The sequence below is a fragment of the Papilio xuthus genome, unplaced genomic scaffold, assembly GCF_000836235.2.
Source record: "Papilio xuthus unplaced genomic scaffold, Pxut_1.1 DF828258.1, whole genome shotgun sequence".
NCBI classification, from domain to species: domain Eukaryota; kingdom Metazoa; phylum Arthropoda; class Insecta; order Lepidoptera; family Papilionidae; genus Papilio; species Papilio xuthus.
In genome coordinates, this window is record NW_013530391.1 from 3,369,530 (window position 1) to 3,385,442 (window position 15,913).

General features: G+C 32.3%; 2 protein-coding genes across 2 annotated transcripts; one reads left to right on the forward strand and one right to left on the reverse strand.

The window, feature by feature from the left end:
- Positions 1 to 219: 219 nt before the first annotated feature.
- LOC106113359 (uncharacterized) lies at positions 220 to 8,131 on the reverse strand. The gene is made up of 8 exons (XM_013306084.1): positions 7,497 to 8,131; positions 6,998 to 7,186; positions 5,741 to 6,048; positions 5,314 to 5,403; positions 2,976 to 3,336; positions 1,274 to 1,462; positions 732 to 1,033; positions 220 to 386 (listed from the first exon to the last, which is right to left on the reverse strand). The coding sequence occupies exons 1-8, from the start codon at positions 7,822 to 7,824 to the stop codon at positions 294 to 296; spliced, it is 1,860 nt and encodes a 619-aa protein (XP_013161538.1). The 5' UTR covers positions 7,825 to 8,131; the 3' UTR covers positions 220 to 293.
- Positions 8,132 to 10,224: 2,093 nt separating this feature from the next.
- LOC106113421 (bombyxin A-2-like) lies at positions 10,225 to 11,421 on the forward strand. Its single transcript, XM_013306162.1, has 3 exons — positions 10,225 to 10,327; positions 10,796 to 10,988; positions 11,120 to 11,421. The coding sequence occupies exons 2-3, from the start codon at positions 10,796 to 10,798 to the stop codon at positions 11,287 to 11,289; spliced, it is 363 nt and encodes a 120-aa protein (XP_013161616.1). The 5' UTR covers positions 10,225 to 10,327; the 3' UTR covers positions 11,290 to 11,421.
- The last annotated feature ends 4,492 nt before the right edge of the window (positions 11,422 to 15,913 follow it).

Sequence of the window (15,913 nt, forward strand, 5' to 3'; positions counted from 1 at the left end):
AAATGAAGTTAATTAAAGACAATATAATAAAAATTAAAACAAGTTCTATTTGATACAAAATTATTTTATTTAAATTATAAAACTGGCCATGTATCGTACATTATGGTATACTGAATATTTATATAAATATTGAAACTATACCATGTTTGTGGACAAAAAAATACCTTGGTAACATACCACTAATTAACAAAAAATATAATGGCGATAAAAAGTAAAAATAAAATAAGTTTATTCAAAATAAAAGCAGTAAAAAACGTAACGAATACCGCTCATTAATTATCACACAAAAAGTTTTACAATAAATAAGGGAATATTGCTGTTCTGTTTTTTGGATAATCTTTGAATGTCCTCTTGTACCATTCATGGGCGTGCACCGCGGACTGAATCTGAAACAAGGGTTTCTCATGTTCAATCTTCACTGTGATTGTATTGCGACAATATTGCCTTCCCTCTCATTCTCTTAGAAGAAACAGAGATAGCAATAGTGTTATCGGTAGAAGGTTCGGGCGATCGCCCACTACTTCGCGCTTCCAGGGGCCTCACGTCTTAAGCTGAAATTTATAGAGCAAACGTCGATTTTGCTCAGATTTATCTTACGAACTATTAAAAATTAGCAGTTCGCCACTTAAGGGCCTATATACCTACAGCATATTATTATTATTCTATGTATCCATGAAAATAATGCGTTTTGAGATTTTAATCTAGAGAAAGTAAATCTTGTTCAAACTGACCTGATTACAGAAAACCCAAAAACACATGATGAGCATCGTCCTTGTGGGCGTCAGTGTTGCCAACACAACGTATAAGACGATCTCGCATAGTCTATGCGGACTGGAGACGATGTCGAACATTTTACCGCGAGGTATTTTGTGCGCCTCCGTCACTACCGCACCCGTCTTGTCTCTACGTAAGTTCGCAAGCACCACGTTGCTATTGTACTGCCCGTATGAAGCGAGGAGGAATAGAAGTATGCAAGGTACATACACTAATTTCGTCCAGTCGTCCGTCCATTGGATATCCCCTTTTTGTTCCCCTGAAATGCAGTACCAACATAACATTACTACCTACTGCCTACGATTTTAGTGGGTTGGTAAATTATAGACCTGGTTTAAGGAAAATAGATGAAGATTCAAATGCATATTTATATTGGGTTTCGAATTAGTCGACAAATAGAACTTAGTCAAGCTTTTAGTGAGCTTAGTTAGCTAATTGTAGTGGTCAAAATAGCAAATTAAAAATAATCTCTTTGATTTCAAAGTGTTAGTAAACTTACCACAAAACAACGGCGCTTGTCCAACTGCGATCAGTATGAGGGCAGCGTAATGGACAAAAGCGGTACCGTAGAAAAAGAGGTTGATCTTGCTGGTGCGAGCGAACACTTGCAGCTTGTGCGACTCGTAACAACGTCTACAGCATTGTAACGTCAGCAGGCTAAGGGTTAACAATGCCGCCATTGCTGATACTGGAAATTGAGTCATAAAAAAGATCGGCTTTCAAGACCGTACTACACAATCCTGACACATCTTTCTTGCTTCTAAAATATTAAAGAAAAAATATTTTTGTTTAAATGCTAAACGGGTTACGATAATTTCTTGCGATTAATAAGCGGCAGACTAATGGTTAAGTAGGATCACCAATAGCGGTCGCAATCAAAAACAACGTTTGACAATTACCATGTACCATATTCTAGCACAATCTCCAAGCTTATGTAGAATGGAACGATTTACTGTTAAGGGTTTAAAAAGCGACATAATAAAATGTGATTGCGTGGATGAACAATCATATCGACATACTCACATTTAAAATTGCAACCTTTTGCGCAAAAAGAGAAAGCAAAATTGCTGTCTTAAATATCTTAGGTCGGTAAAAAAATTAAAGGTTCGTATACTTTTCAACGTAAGACAATAATGTTAAGTTATATGAATGTAGTTTATGGTGTCGTGTTTTTTTTTCGATAATATAAAATGCAACCTACCATCGACCTTTTAGCATTCGACAAAAATAATGCATCAAACATAAACAGATATATACGTAAGCGAAACTGTATACCCTCGAAGGCAAACTTGATCCTTGCATAAAGGAAAGAAAACACCGGTCGTTCAAACCGGTCAATGGAAGCCGGTTGTTAGTATTCAACTTTGACTTTGATTGTAATTCGTAAATTGGTTTTATTAAATACCAAATTGAATTAGATCGATAAACATCGGCTAATAAATTTTTCTATGTTTTCTTAATCGATATGCTACACAGGTTTGTTAGACACTTTAATAAGCAAAAAAATGTTTGAGGATTCATAGTGAGAGAAAGTGACTGTACTTTAATACTGTATTTTAGTGTACTTTTTTATGAACTCTCTGAATGTGTACTCTTATTATTCAGAGTTAGAGAGATATATTTGTTTACATTAAGTTTTGTGCAACGAATCGATGTCTTTTATACACTTCTGATAGTGCATTATATACATCAATTCGTAGATATCGTTCAAGATAACTTCTCAACGTAATGCAATCACCGTACGCTCAAGTTCTGCGCACCGTAGTATGGTATCAAGAATCAGTCCAAGATTTGATCCCATAAAACCCTCATTATCATCATCAGCAGCTAACTATACGTCACCACCGAGGAACTCGGAGCCTACCCTAAGTCATGAGTGACTAGGCCATAGTCAACCACGCTGGCCCAGTACGGGTTGGTTGACTTCACAGATATCATTGAATTTCTTCTCAGATATATGCAGGTTGCATCACGATGTTTTCCTTCATCGTTAGAACGTCGGATAAATGTATATATGTAAATCGGAAATAAAAAAACACATTGGTACATGGCGGGATTCGAACCCAGGACCTGCAGATTGCAAGACAAGTGCTTGACCACTGTGCCACCGACGCTCATAAAACCTATTTGTTATTTAACGTTAGTTCACAATTCCAATAAAATAAACATGACATTGTTTGAATTGTTTATATTTTACGTACCTTTAGGTTCCTCGTCTGTAAAAATTCGCGCCATAATGATTTGCACAAATGTATTTGCCGGAAAACTTAGGAAATAAATCGAGACCATGTAAATTAATGTCACAGCACTAAAAACAGCGGAGAACACGTAAAAATGTCTGAAATACGACTTGGGCACTTCAATTGTTTTAAATAATTTTTCATCCTTCCCTTTATAAGCGAAACTCCCGTATCTAAATAATTTAATTAAAAATACTGGCACATGTTCCTCGTAGTTAGTTATAAGACTGCCTACGATCACAAAAGTTATCGAAAAATTTAAAAGTATTATATCTAAAATATTAAACATTTTTAATTGATACAAAGTTGTTGATTTGTAAAACCCGCGCGAACGAATGTGCAAGGCCGTGAAAAACGGTACAGTTTTATTGCATTACATATTATTAAGGTCCATTTACACGAATCAAGTTTCTCGCCTGTTGTATACAATTAAATTTATGCAATAATTGTCTTGTGATATTTAAGGATAGTATCGTATAAATGGTCCTTAAGAGAACAAGGATGTTACGTGTTTGGACCATACAAGACAATTCTTGCTTCAATTTAATTGTATGCAACATACTCTTGTATCTGGCATCGTGTAAACGGGCCCTAATGTAAGTATCACTACGTCGCTTACGATTTTTTTATTTTATTTAAATAATTCGTCTTGATCGAATTTAAAGAAATGATCACAGACTTTAAATTGTAATAGACATGAGACAAACCGAAATTATAAATTCGTATAATATATCAAGACTTATTATTGACTCTTGTAAATTACGTCATGTTTTACCAATTTTTAATTTGTATTTACTGATTTAAGTCTATTCTAAATTGTTTAGGCTATTGTGTGGAACGTCACGGGATCATAAAACATTCGCAACAGCGACCACGATACCCCACTGAAGGCTCTTAAGTCACTGACAACCTTAATTGTCTCTGATTATCAAATAGAACGGAGCCGAAGCGGCAAAGCCCGCCATTTTGTTATTTTGAACCATATCCTAGAACTAGCCTCGAGCTTATTTGTAATAGTTACAAGAAATAAAAGAAAATTAAAAAAAAATCGTTACAATTGACGGACATCGTCATCGCCAGGATATAATCGTGAGGTAACATCGCGGTCGAAATCAACAAAGAACCGTTACTGAAACATTTTGGCGAAAGTTCAAGTGGGACGAAGGTTTTATTAAAAATGGGTTCGATGACCTCTCTTATGTAACTGGCTGGATCTTAATCCAGACTTTATTTTTTTTTGCCAAAATTCGACGACTGGTAATTAAGATACAACTCGAATAATAATGACTTTTCATATGTAATAGGGGGGAGTCATTTTAAGCAAAAACTTTAATTAGACTAAGTTAAAAAATGTCTTATCCTCTGATATTTTGATTTGATATTTATAATTGAATTAATCAGCGAGTGATTTACGTTTATAATTTGTGATTTCATTTTTTCAGGTGCTTCATAATATTGTTGTGTAAAAACAAATTATTTTTTAAAGTAAAGTTAAAATTATTTATTTGCTGTTGGATGAATATTAAGTACCCTTTCGCGAATTTATCACATTTTTGTTTCATGTAGTGCGTGACTTCATAATTAACAGACTTCAAAAACGAGGTGCTAAATTCGTCTGTATGTTTTTTTTAACGTAATTTTTTGTGGCTACTTAGTTTTATGTTGCCATGATAATATAAAACATTAAAAAATTACATTTTTTAAGATAATTTATCGTCTGTTTTAGAATTAAGACGAATAACAATTTCTTTTGTTTTTGGATTATGATTAATTTGTTTAACTTTTGCACGTTCACGGTTATTTCTCATAAAATAATCGTTTTCCCGTAATAAAGTCTGTGAAATTCGTGATTACTTTTCATGATGCTGCATTCCCTTAACAATGGTATGGTATCCTAAAATTAGATATTTTAGTATAATTTTGTTTTTTATACGCAAGAAGAAAATAATTAATTGTGGAATAGCGCGTTTATGAGTGTTCCAAATTCGAAAAAGTAAATTCGCCCCTACCTTAAACCTCGATAGACTATATATAGATTGGTTTCGGAAATTTTCATAGTAAAATTATAAAAATCTTTAAAACAGATATGTTTATTAAAGAAATGTAAAAAGTGTAAATGCATTTTTGTAGATGATAAGAAATAAATCAATGTTTTATTTTTAAAAATAAAATATAATCGATATATTTTTTTATAATTCTTATTCTAATCACAAGTCTAATACAATATTTTTATAAATAAGCCTCTTTTTAAGATATATATTTTTTTTAATTTTAAGATTTAAAATAAATTCGTTAATTATAATAAAGCTGGAATTATTGCAGCTCTGTTGACTGGATAATCTTTGAATGATTTTTTGTACCATTCATGTGCTTGGATTGCGGTCTGAATCTGAAACATAAAAAAAAACATTCTTCATATTTATATCCCGATAAGAAAAACAAACGTTCTAATACTATATCTACACTAAAAAAGTTAGTAACCCTTATACATCTCCGACAGATGGTTTCTGAGACCAGAATATCTGTATAAAACATATCTCTGTCATTATCTTTGACAAAACATAGGTGAGAATATGTTTTCAACGAGGATTTTGGTCTCAGAAACCCACAGTTAGTATGACAGTAACAAATTAAAGTGGACAACTTTCATTTGTAAATACTTTTTTTACATGAAAAGTATAAAATATTATTTTCTTATTTACTTATTAGTCAAAAATTAAACTAACCTGATTACTCAATACCCATAAATAAATGCAGAAAAATGTCTTTGTTGGTATTAAAATTAGTAGTACAGTGTACAAAATAACTTCACACAATCTGTGCGGACTGGAGACTCGCTCAAACAATCTTCCATTTGGTATCTTGTGGTCTTCCGTTACAACCTTGCCGGTCTTCTTGTCTCTACGTAGATTTGCAAAGATTATATTAGTCTGGTACTGCTCATTACAAGCCCACAGGAAGATAAGAATGCAGGGGACTGAGACAAGAGTTGTTCGAGTATCTGTCCAAATTATCTTTTCTCTATTTTGATGACCTGAAATTGATAATATTTGTTTTTAAACAATCAAAATATTATAAATTATTGTAATTAAGTTGCAAAATATAGTAGAACATTATATAGTATACGTTTCATTTATTTTATTCTATTACTCTTTCTTTTCTCTATTTGTCTTACTAACAACCTTTATGATTGAATAGCATTTGCTCACGACTCCCTTAGTGCGCGATTAAAAAAATCTTAAAAAGTGCCTATGTGTGGCAAACTATGTTCTACACCTGTACCAAATTATATTAGGATCCATTGAGTCATTCACATTTCAAACATTCGTATTTATAATATTAGTACGATTTTTTCCCAACAAAAATGAGATGAAAATGATTTGTACCATTACAAAAACTTGCTAATTTGACTTTATAGTTGTAAATAAAATAAATCAATACTTGTGAAGACATTGCAAGCATCAAGGTTGAAATGTTAAATGCAAGTTAGCATTTCATTTGTATGCAGACATGGCATTTGTTAACATTACAAATAATTTAAATTCTATAAAAGTACTGCAATTTATAAATAAATTATACAAACATTTGTGTTAGTTATTTGTTTAGAGAATAGAGTAGAACCTGGATAAGCAAGAGTACAAGAGACTGAGATATTGTTCTTGTTTATAGAGGTTTCATACTAATCCGAGTTTCTTGCTTATGGAGGTCAAGACCAGACAATCAAACCAGTTCTTATTTATCCAGGTTCCACTTTGTTCCTTTCCATTTAATTGAATATCCTTTTCCATTAGTGAATATGTAACATAATTAAGACAGAATTACTTACTGTCTTATGCAGAGTTGTTAGGAATTTACTGACATTCCTAAGTATGAGAAATTTGCACTAAACTAGTACCTAAGTTATCAATTATGAATATCGGCCACAATTAGAATTTTTAATTTAATCTATAATAAGGGAGACCACTTAAACTGTGTGCACTTACCACAAAATAGTGGTGCCTGGCCCACAGCAGCAACTATACATGCGAAGTAATGAGCGATGCCAACTAAATAGTGGCTGAGGTTCATCTTACTGGACTTGGCAAATACCTGCAGGTAGTAAGTCTCATAGCAACGTCTGGCACATTGCACTGCCAGTAAACTCAGAGCTATCACTGCTGCGGTAACACACACTGAAATACATTAGCACACACTTAAATAAACAGGAGTATGTTCTAATATAAGAGTGTTGGTAGCTCACGAGTTAAGCACCTGACATGTAGTCTGCAGATCCTGGGTATGTATTCTAGTTCATTACTACTAGGAACAATCCGACATGATTATGCAGTTACTTAGATTGAAAGAAAAATTTCTAAGCTTAGTTTTTAAACTAATTTGCCTCATTGATTTACAAATATCATTCTATAACCAGATGAAACACAAGACAAGAACCCTTCTAAATAATAGAATTTTTGAATAAAAATTAAATAGAAATTAACTTACCACCGGGTTCATCTTGCTCCAGAAGTATCCTCAGCATAAAAACAATTAAGGAACTAACATTTAAATTGAAAAAATACACTAAAATTGTATAAATCAATGTAGCGACACAAAAAACTGAGGAAAATGAATAAAAGTGCCGGTAATATGCTTTTGGTATCTCTATCATTTGGAGATAAGTCGCACCAGAGCCACGATACGCAAAGCTGCCGTACCTGTACCCTTTAATGATAAAAACTGGTACATGTTTTTCAAAATTATTAATTAGAAATCCTGTAAAAGTTACCATAAAGGCCAAGCCTAGAAAAATTAAATCTAATATGTTTAACATTGTCGAAGGTAAGTTATCAGCTCTGTGTTAGCTCGTGACAATATTCCAAAAGCAAATGCTGTTTGAAAGTAAGAGACTTAACGGCGTATAACTCATAGTGAATACTAGGACAAGAACGGTTGTTCCACTTTTCTTAAATAACATTAGTTTCTAATATAATCAAACCTACTTTACGCCATTCACTTGCACGTGTACCTAAGGTTCATTTTCTCGTATCTATGATCGTATACTTTGACAACTGACAGTGACAATAACAACAACAAAATAAACAACGTCAATTGGGTATGGCCCGTAATGATTTTGACCTTGAGTTGCATCATGTTACCTCACAATGTATCATGGACCTTTATTCTTAGTTATGCTAAGTGTACATTTTAAAAATTAAAGTAAATAAATGAAAAACCAACAACTTATTGCCACTTCAGAACTTTTACCACGTATGTGGAAAAGTCGTTTTTGCTTGCAACATTATCGGAAAATGACAGATTTTTTTTTTAATAATGGAAACACCTCTAACGAAATTTTATACCAAATATAATTTTTTTGATTATTTATAAAATAAAGTTTATGTCAAGATAGCAAAAGTTTTATTTCTGTTTTTGTATTTACTTCAAAATACAAAGAAAAACATAATAGAAAGTGGCAAGTTGAGTCAAGCACATTTAAAGTAATAATTTAATGTTCCTCTAGATGTCGCTGTAAATATAATTGAAACTAAAACCATTGAACACTTTTTAAAATTTTATTTTACCAACAATAAACTGTATGATTGTTATCGATTGTCTATATCAAGTTATTGTTTATAATGAAATCCAAAAACTAATAAAATATATTTGCTTTTTATTTTTTTACGAAAGGTAAAATCATATTTTGCGTAGGTGCTAAATTACACATACGGAAAGTATGGTTTAGGATTTTTCAATAACTTTTTCACTGCTCACCTAGTTCCTGACGCCGGCAATTGTTCCAATCCTTTGCTATACAGATATTTTTGCCCCATTTATGTTTATCATAGAAATGAGGCTATTGTGAATATAATTGTTGTTTAAAACGGAGAAAATAGCCATAGTGGTCATTTACATGATGACTAGCATTGCTTCCAGGTTTTCTACACTAGTGACCTTTTATATTTTAACACGAAAACTGTTACCGAAACTAAAATAAATATTAAGCATTTATTACTTTTGTTAGTTTCGTTCGTATGTTCAATTGTTCGTTTCGTTCGTATGGCAATTTGGGATTTTAAGATACATCATTTTTTTACCATAAGTATGAAAAAATCTAATAAAAACGTTTACAGGAAGAAGACGTTTTGAATAAATTTCTATTGATTAATGTTTCCATGGTTTAATCTCCCCTAAGCGTTCGTCGGGGCGGAATGAGGTCACAAATGAAGTGTCAAGTCGAATGTAACGCCTCGCTTCATCTTATTTGACGGCTTAAGTGTGGCCCAGATTAAGTTTGCGACGTTGATGTCTTTGAGCATAAATATGAAAGACTGTTTAGCATAAAACAAATGGCTTTAGTACCCTTAAGCGAGCAAAGGAAATCGTATCTAATTCGCATTTCCTTTAGGCATATTTAGTTACAACTATCACCTTAATTTTTTAAAGTTGACTAAGGCAGCCCCTTAGTGGTTTCTCCAAGTTTTTTCAATTACAATTAAACGATTGTTAGTGTGACAGCTAGCAAGCTTGTAATCTGTTTACTTGATGTTACGTTGGTACTGTTATCTTAGGACAAATGTAATAAGTAATGAATTTTTACATTGCACCGCTTGGAACGATGGAAGGGAGACGAATGTAAAGAGATAAAGTCACCGCGTCATTAGACTACTGCTACTAATCTTCTTTGTCATTTCCTTACCTAACAATATTTTCGCCATTTTTATGACAGGTCAAGAGGAAGCTGGTCGACACGGCCGCTGAAGCGTACCAGGACAAGCACGACCTTCAGTAATGAAGAATACGAAGATGACAGGTCAATATTCGTGGAAAAATTACTGTAGTAGGTGCAAGGACTGTTTAAAAGTCTGAAGGTTTAAGTCCTTTGTTATACGTTGTATATCTCATTTATGTTCATCTTTTAGTTTCTGAAATACTGAAGGTCGAAGGTATGAGGAGAAACAATTTTAGACTGAGTTGATTCGCGTCCATGTTTTGCATCTACGACTTTGTCATTGTCATGCAGCCACATTTGTACCTTTCGTCAATGTATTATACAAATTTGGTTTCGTGGTCGAAATATCAACAAAAAGATTATCTTCATATTAAATAAATAAAATAATTATAACGAGGAGTCATAGATTAGAATAATGATCTCACTTCTAAAGCAAATACGGGGGCACGTCGTACGCTTCATTTAGCAATTACTGACACCCTCACTTGAGACGGATTTTAATATTTATAAGTGCTCGTGTGGAACAGTATATAATGAAGAATTTCAACCCCTTTCATCACATTCACACCAGGTGAGTCGACGAGAAGCTACCAACAGCAGCAAGGTGAGTTATGAATTATAAATTATACCGTTACATTGAATATATTGTTACATTCATTTGATAACCATTTACAAATTACTTTTATAGTAAATTGTAATCATCATTGGATCCAGGACCTTGGCTGTCTCAAGACTATTATTAAAAGTTTCTTCAACATTACTATAAGCTGCATCATAACGCAGTTGACAACATTCCTGAACTTTTTTTGCTCAATTCTATGCCGCCCTCTCCTTCTCCCCTGGCTTGGTGTAGCCAAAGAATTCGTTCATACTTTATTTTTTAAATAAATTAAAATAACAATTTTATTCCTAAATTTTACTTGGCGTCAGTCCCATCTAAGAGTAGGATCCCTGGACTCATATAGCATCTTCTATAACTTTTTCACTGGTTTCTCTAATATCAACATCACATTTTATCGATTCTACGCTCCATATATGGTTCTTATCGCAGATGTTTGACTATACATTCCAGATGAAATTCATAATTTTTACACTCGCCTCTTGCCTGGTTCTGACCATGTGCTATGCGCACATCGGCGGTGGAGCATCGCTCCAGAACATCAGCCCTCAAGTCTACTGCGGCAGATCCTTGGCCAGAGCTATGGCATTCCTTTGCTTCGAAGAAGACGGTTTCGAGAAACGATCTGATGTTGGAACTATGTATGGTAAGTTATCAGTTTCCTATACTTGGATACCAGGATGCCAGCGTTTTTATGGTTTGATAACGAAAATTGAAGTCACCATTCTAAAATTGCAAAAAAATTCCTATTAGATGCTAATCTATGATGTATTCCAGGACAAGTTCTGCCACCGTATTACAAAGACCAAGAGGTCCAGATGAATCTGCCTTGGGCCGGCCGGGCACGGAGCCTGTCACTTGCGGCCCGCGGCAAGCGCACCTCGGGCATTGTCACGGAATGCTGCGACAAACCTTGCAGCATCAACGAACTTCTCAGCTACTGTTGAATCTTTACAACAATGATATAACTCTTGCGATCCATTGTTATTTACTTTATTCTTATATAATATAACATTATTCGCTTAAACTATGTAACCAGCTATTTATATTATTCTAGTAATTAAGTTAAAATAATTGTACATTCTACCACTATTAAATTCATGGAAAAGTTGCTTCTAAGATACCTATGTGTTTCATTGCATTCCTGAGTGAATACATAATTCTAAAACACACCATCTTCTTTTTAACTTGAATATTAATCATGTTTATTAAACAATGTTTTGTTTACATTTAAATATTGTTTACTTGTTTGAAAATAAGATCATAGAATAACATGACTTAAGTTAGCTGTATGCAACACAACGCATTGTAATGATATCCGTATGTTCTGAAACAATAAAGAAGTAATCACTGATCCGTTATTATTAGGTCTAGTTGATATTCGAATTTTAGTTCTTATAAAAAACATGAAATAGTTTTCCGGATCTCTACCTTTTATTTTTTTTGTAAGGTGCAGGAAAACTTACATTTTTTGATCACCCTGTACAGTTTGTAGAGGTTGATTTATTTGGTATTTATTTTTAATGTGGAAGTTTGTAATAATTGAGGCGATTTTCTAAGAATTTTTTTTAAAGATACTTGCATCAAAAGAGACTTCACATAAATTAGAAATGAATATTCTCTCAACGTTGCCAAGAAACTAGAATAAAATATGAAGCTCCCGAGAGTTTTAGTTCACGGAAAGCCAGGCTACAACAATTTACACTAAATCCCGCAAAGTCTTTGTTAACATCAGTGCTTTGACGTTAATTAAAGCATCAACACGTAAGAATATTCTCCTTGTTTACGTCAATTACGCTGAAGGAATGCGTAATAAGTAGCACCCTCTACCATAATAACCAACGAAATCTTTTAAGAAAATAATATTTTAACATCCATTGCCCGTCATTTAGCAGTACATTTAACTACTTTCATACCAACCCAGCAATGAAACGTATACTATTTGATATTTTGATAAATTAAAATTCAAATAAGTGGGATAGTTGAGTTAGGTAGGCGGTGTCAGTTGTTGGCATTCAAGTTACGATGCACTGTAGACGCTACCCGTAACCAGGGGGCACGGATTTAGCATAAAGTTAGCGCTCGGCGTCGCGTTACTACAAACGAGCTTTTGGAGCGCAGCGCTAACATTTTTTTTTTAATAAATAATTCAAAGAGGTTGAAACTTAGCTTCGAGTCGCTTAATGAATTGAATTCGAAAAATCCATAGGTATTTGTATCGCTTATTTTGTTTGATTATATAAAATGCAATGTAGAAAGAGTACGATTCCAAGATTTCGTTTCTTTTTCTTTCGAATTTTGCGCATTAAAAATAGATTTGTAAAAATAAAATATAAATTTGAAAATGACCTACATAAGGCTTATTTGTCTGTGTAATTTATTTAAAGAGGAAATTAACATCTCTTACGTTTCCCGCAACATTTAAAAAAAATAACGTTTAAATTTTAACATAAGATTTAACTTCCAACTAAATTGTAAAATCTTTATTACATTCATTTCAGCTTACTCGTTACTATTTAAATCTTTTCAAATAGTATTTCACGCAGGTTTTTAGTTATTAGTGCATTCCAGTTGTGTGCGGTCTAGCATTGAATACTTGCATTCGCGTCACGAAGTGCTGAGCTGCTTGTAAAGTTTCCTTCATTGCTCTTTCCAACATTCGTTTCAACTCTTTCGCTTACATATAACTTATATTCGCGTATTTAGACATTTTATTAACTCTTTTCACTTGTAATGTGTACTTTAAAATGTTTAAATTTGTAACTATAATGTATAGAATACTAGCTGTTGTCCGCGACGTCCGCGCGGAAATAAAAACATAATTAGAAGCCTACGTGTTTCTCCAGACTATGTATGTATGTTCAACATTTCAACCGTTCAACCTTTCTGGACATACAATGAACATCCATTCATCCATTCATCTATACATTCGGATTTATAAAATTAGTAAGATAAAATAACAACAAATGTTTGGTACTAGAAACATGTTTAATTCGGTCATCCTTCGTAATATTAGAGATAACAATGAAATTAAGTTTTACAAAACTCTACAAAATATTGTTACTTTTTAATATTGTACAGCAAAATAATAAATATGTAAAATCTATTTCAATGTCATAATTCTTGGAACTTAGACATAGAAACTCACTAAAATAACGCGACAGATTGTATTCAATATTGAAATCGGAATAACATGTCATTATATTGTGACAGGGTCGTTATGAGGAAGTTTTAATAGGGTCGGCGCGGCTGTGGCGCCGCCACTCGTGCGGACACTTTTAATGTGTTCGCTTTTATACTGGCAACCCTGTAGTCTTGCTTTGAATGCATGTTGATAAATAACCTAATAATCATTCGAAATCAAGTTTTGTTATTTAGTAAACATACGTTCTGGACCGTTTTACCGTCGGTTTCCGAGACCGAAATCTCCGTTCAAAACATATTGTTATCTTTTTTTTTCAAAGATGAAAGACAGGGATAATTTAGGTTCCTGAGGGGCGCCAGCCAACAGACGTACCACTTTAAGGGGAGCCAGACGGATTTTGTCACCTCGACGCCCTAATACGGCCCTGTATACGTTATCTGTTTCGTAAGGCAGAGGGGCAGAGATTACAAATTTCCGCGGTTTTGGTACTATGTAATGAAATTAATATTCTTATCGTTTTTTCTAGTTATATTAATAACATTTTGAAGACGTTACTTTCATTACTTATTAAAAATTTTTAGTTACAAAATATTTAAGTTTTTATTTATAAAAGTAAAAAAATAGTATTAGAAGATATTTTCGACATAGATATACGTAAATGTCGTTGGTCAACTCTCCAGTCGAGTGGGGTCGGTGATTCAACCGTGAGCCGAAAGATTCAAACAGCTAAGGGCTGTGCAATTACCTAGCTTTTGCCGCAATATACATACGCTCACTGAAAAACTAAATAACAGCTTTTGACAGCCATTAAATAATCAAAATACTGCTAATCCGTACCTAACACTTTAATAAATTGCGATTTATAATGATTTAAAAGAGATTAAAAATTGTTGTAAAATTCAATACCTATACAATCTAACTATTAGAAGATGCTAATGTAATTATGTTATGATAAATTAAAACTAAATTTTTCTTTATAAATATTATACAATATTTATAAAGAAAAATTAATGGAAAATTCTCCAATTTTAGCGCAAATAATTTTACTATTCAACTAAAATAACATCCCAAACATATTAAATTAAAACCATTGAGTGTTTACTGTAGCTTTTAAATGTAATTATACGCTGGCCGAAAATTCTATTAGTTTGAAAACGACATCTATTTAAGTGTGAGAATAATAGAAACGGTCTTCCCTTTGCTGTGGAAACATTTAGGAGCAAACACGAAAGGGGCGTTCCCAGGTGACGTCATGTAACAAGACACGGCTGACGGAGGGAACTGCTTTGATGTTCTCTCTGACATTTTTTTGACAAGCCTTTAGAATTATCAGTACTACGAATTAGACCTCGTTCTTGTGTAAGTGAGTTTTATAGGTTCTTTATCGCAATGGATTAAGTTTAAATGGAGATTTTTGTGGAATAAGCGAATCCGATGATCTAAATATTTCTTAACTTTGAAGTCGAAATGTCAATTTAGAAAAGAGTTGATTTTTTAAAATGAATCTTTCTGATGATTTATTTGACTGTAAACATTTAACATTTTTTGTCAATAATTCTGTTTGTCGTTTAAATTACCTATTTTTCAAAAAGAAGGGGGTTATTAATTAGTCTATATTTTTAATAGGCGCTTAGAGCCGTTAGTCTGCTTTTTATTTCAATTATTTCGAATTAATATATTTATTTGAAACATGATGAACATTGTGTTATTTACAGAGGTGTGAGAGTAATTAATTATCAGGATTATGTACTGATTAAATTACATACAAGATTTTGAAATGAGTATAATATTAAATAGTTTTGTTTTGTTAATTGAATCTTTGTGTTAACAGCATTCTATTTAATGTGTGTTAGTTAATTATATAATAATTACTTAATTTAAGAGTAGGTTTATCAAAACATACTGTGAATTGAAGATAATTTAAATTATACTAAAATAGGAAAGTTAATATGATGAATTTCACCTTGAAGTAAATTATATAACATGTAACGCAACTATAACTATTTAGCAATTGAAAAATATAATAACTTAAAAATATATACATAAACTTATTATTGAATTACTTAACTCTATATTAATTATTAAGTGACTAATTAAATTAAAATAATATAAATTATAATTAAACTAAAATATTGTATTTACTAATTATACTAAAATATTGTATTTATTTGAAACATATTAAAAATGTGTTTAATATTTATTTACGTTGTGATTTGTTTTGTAATTTTTTTTATTTAATTCTATTATAATATTACAAACTTCATCATAAAATATGTTATTGATAAAATTCTGTAATATTATTTTTCAATTGTCAAAAGATAATTTACCCTCAGGAATATCATTGTTAACGTTATCTGGTTCATGCAAACATTCCTTTGGGAATTACTTTATATCAGAATTGATAAGGTATTAATAGTAATACACAA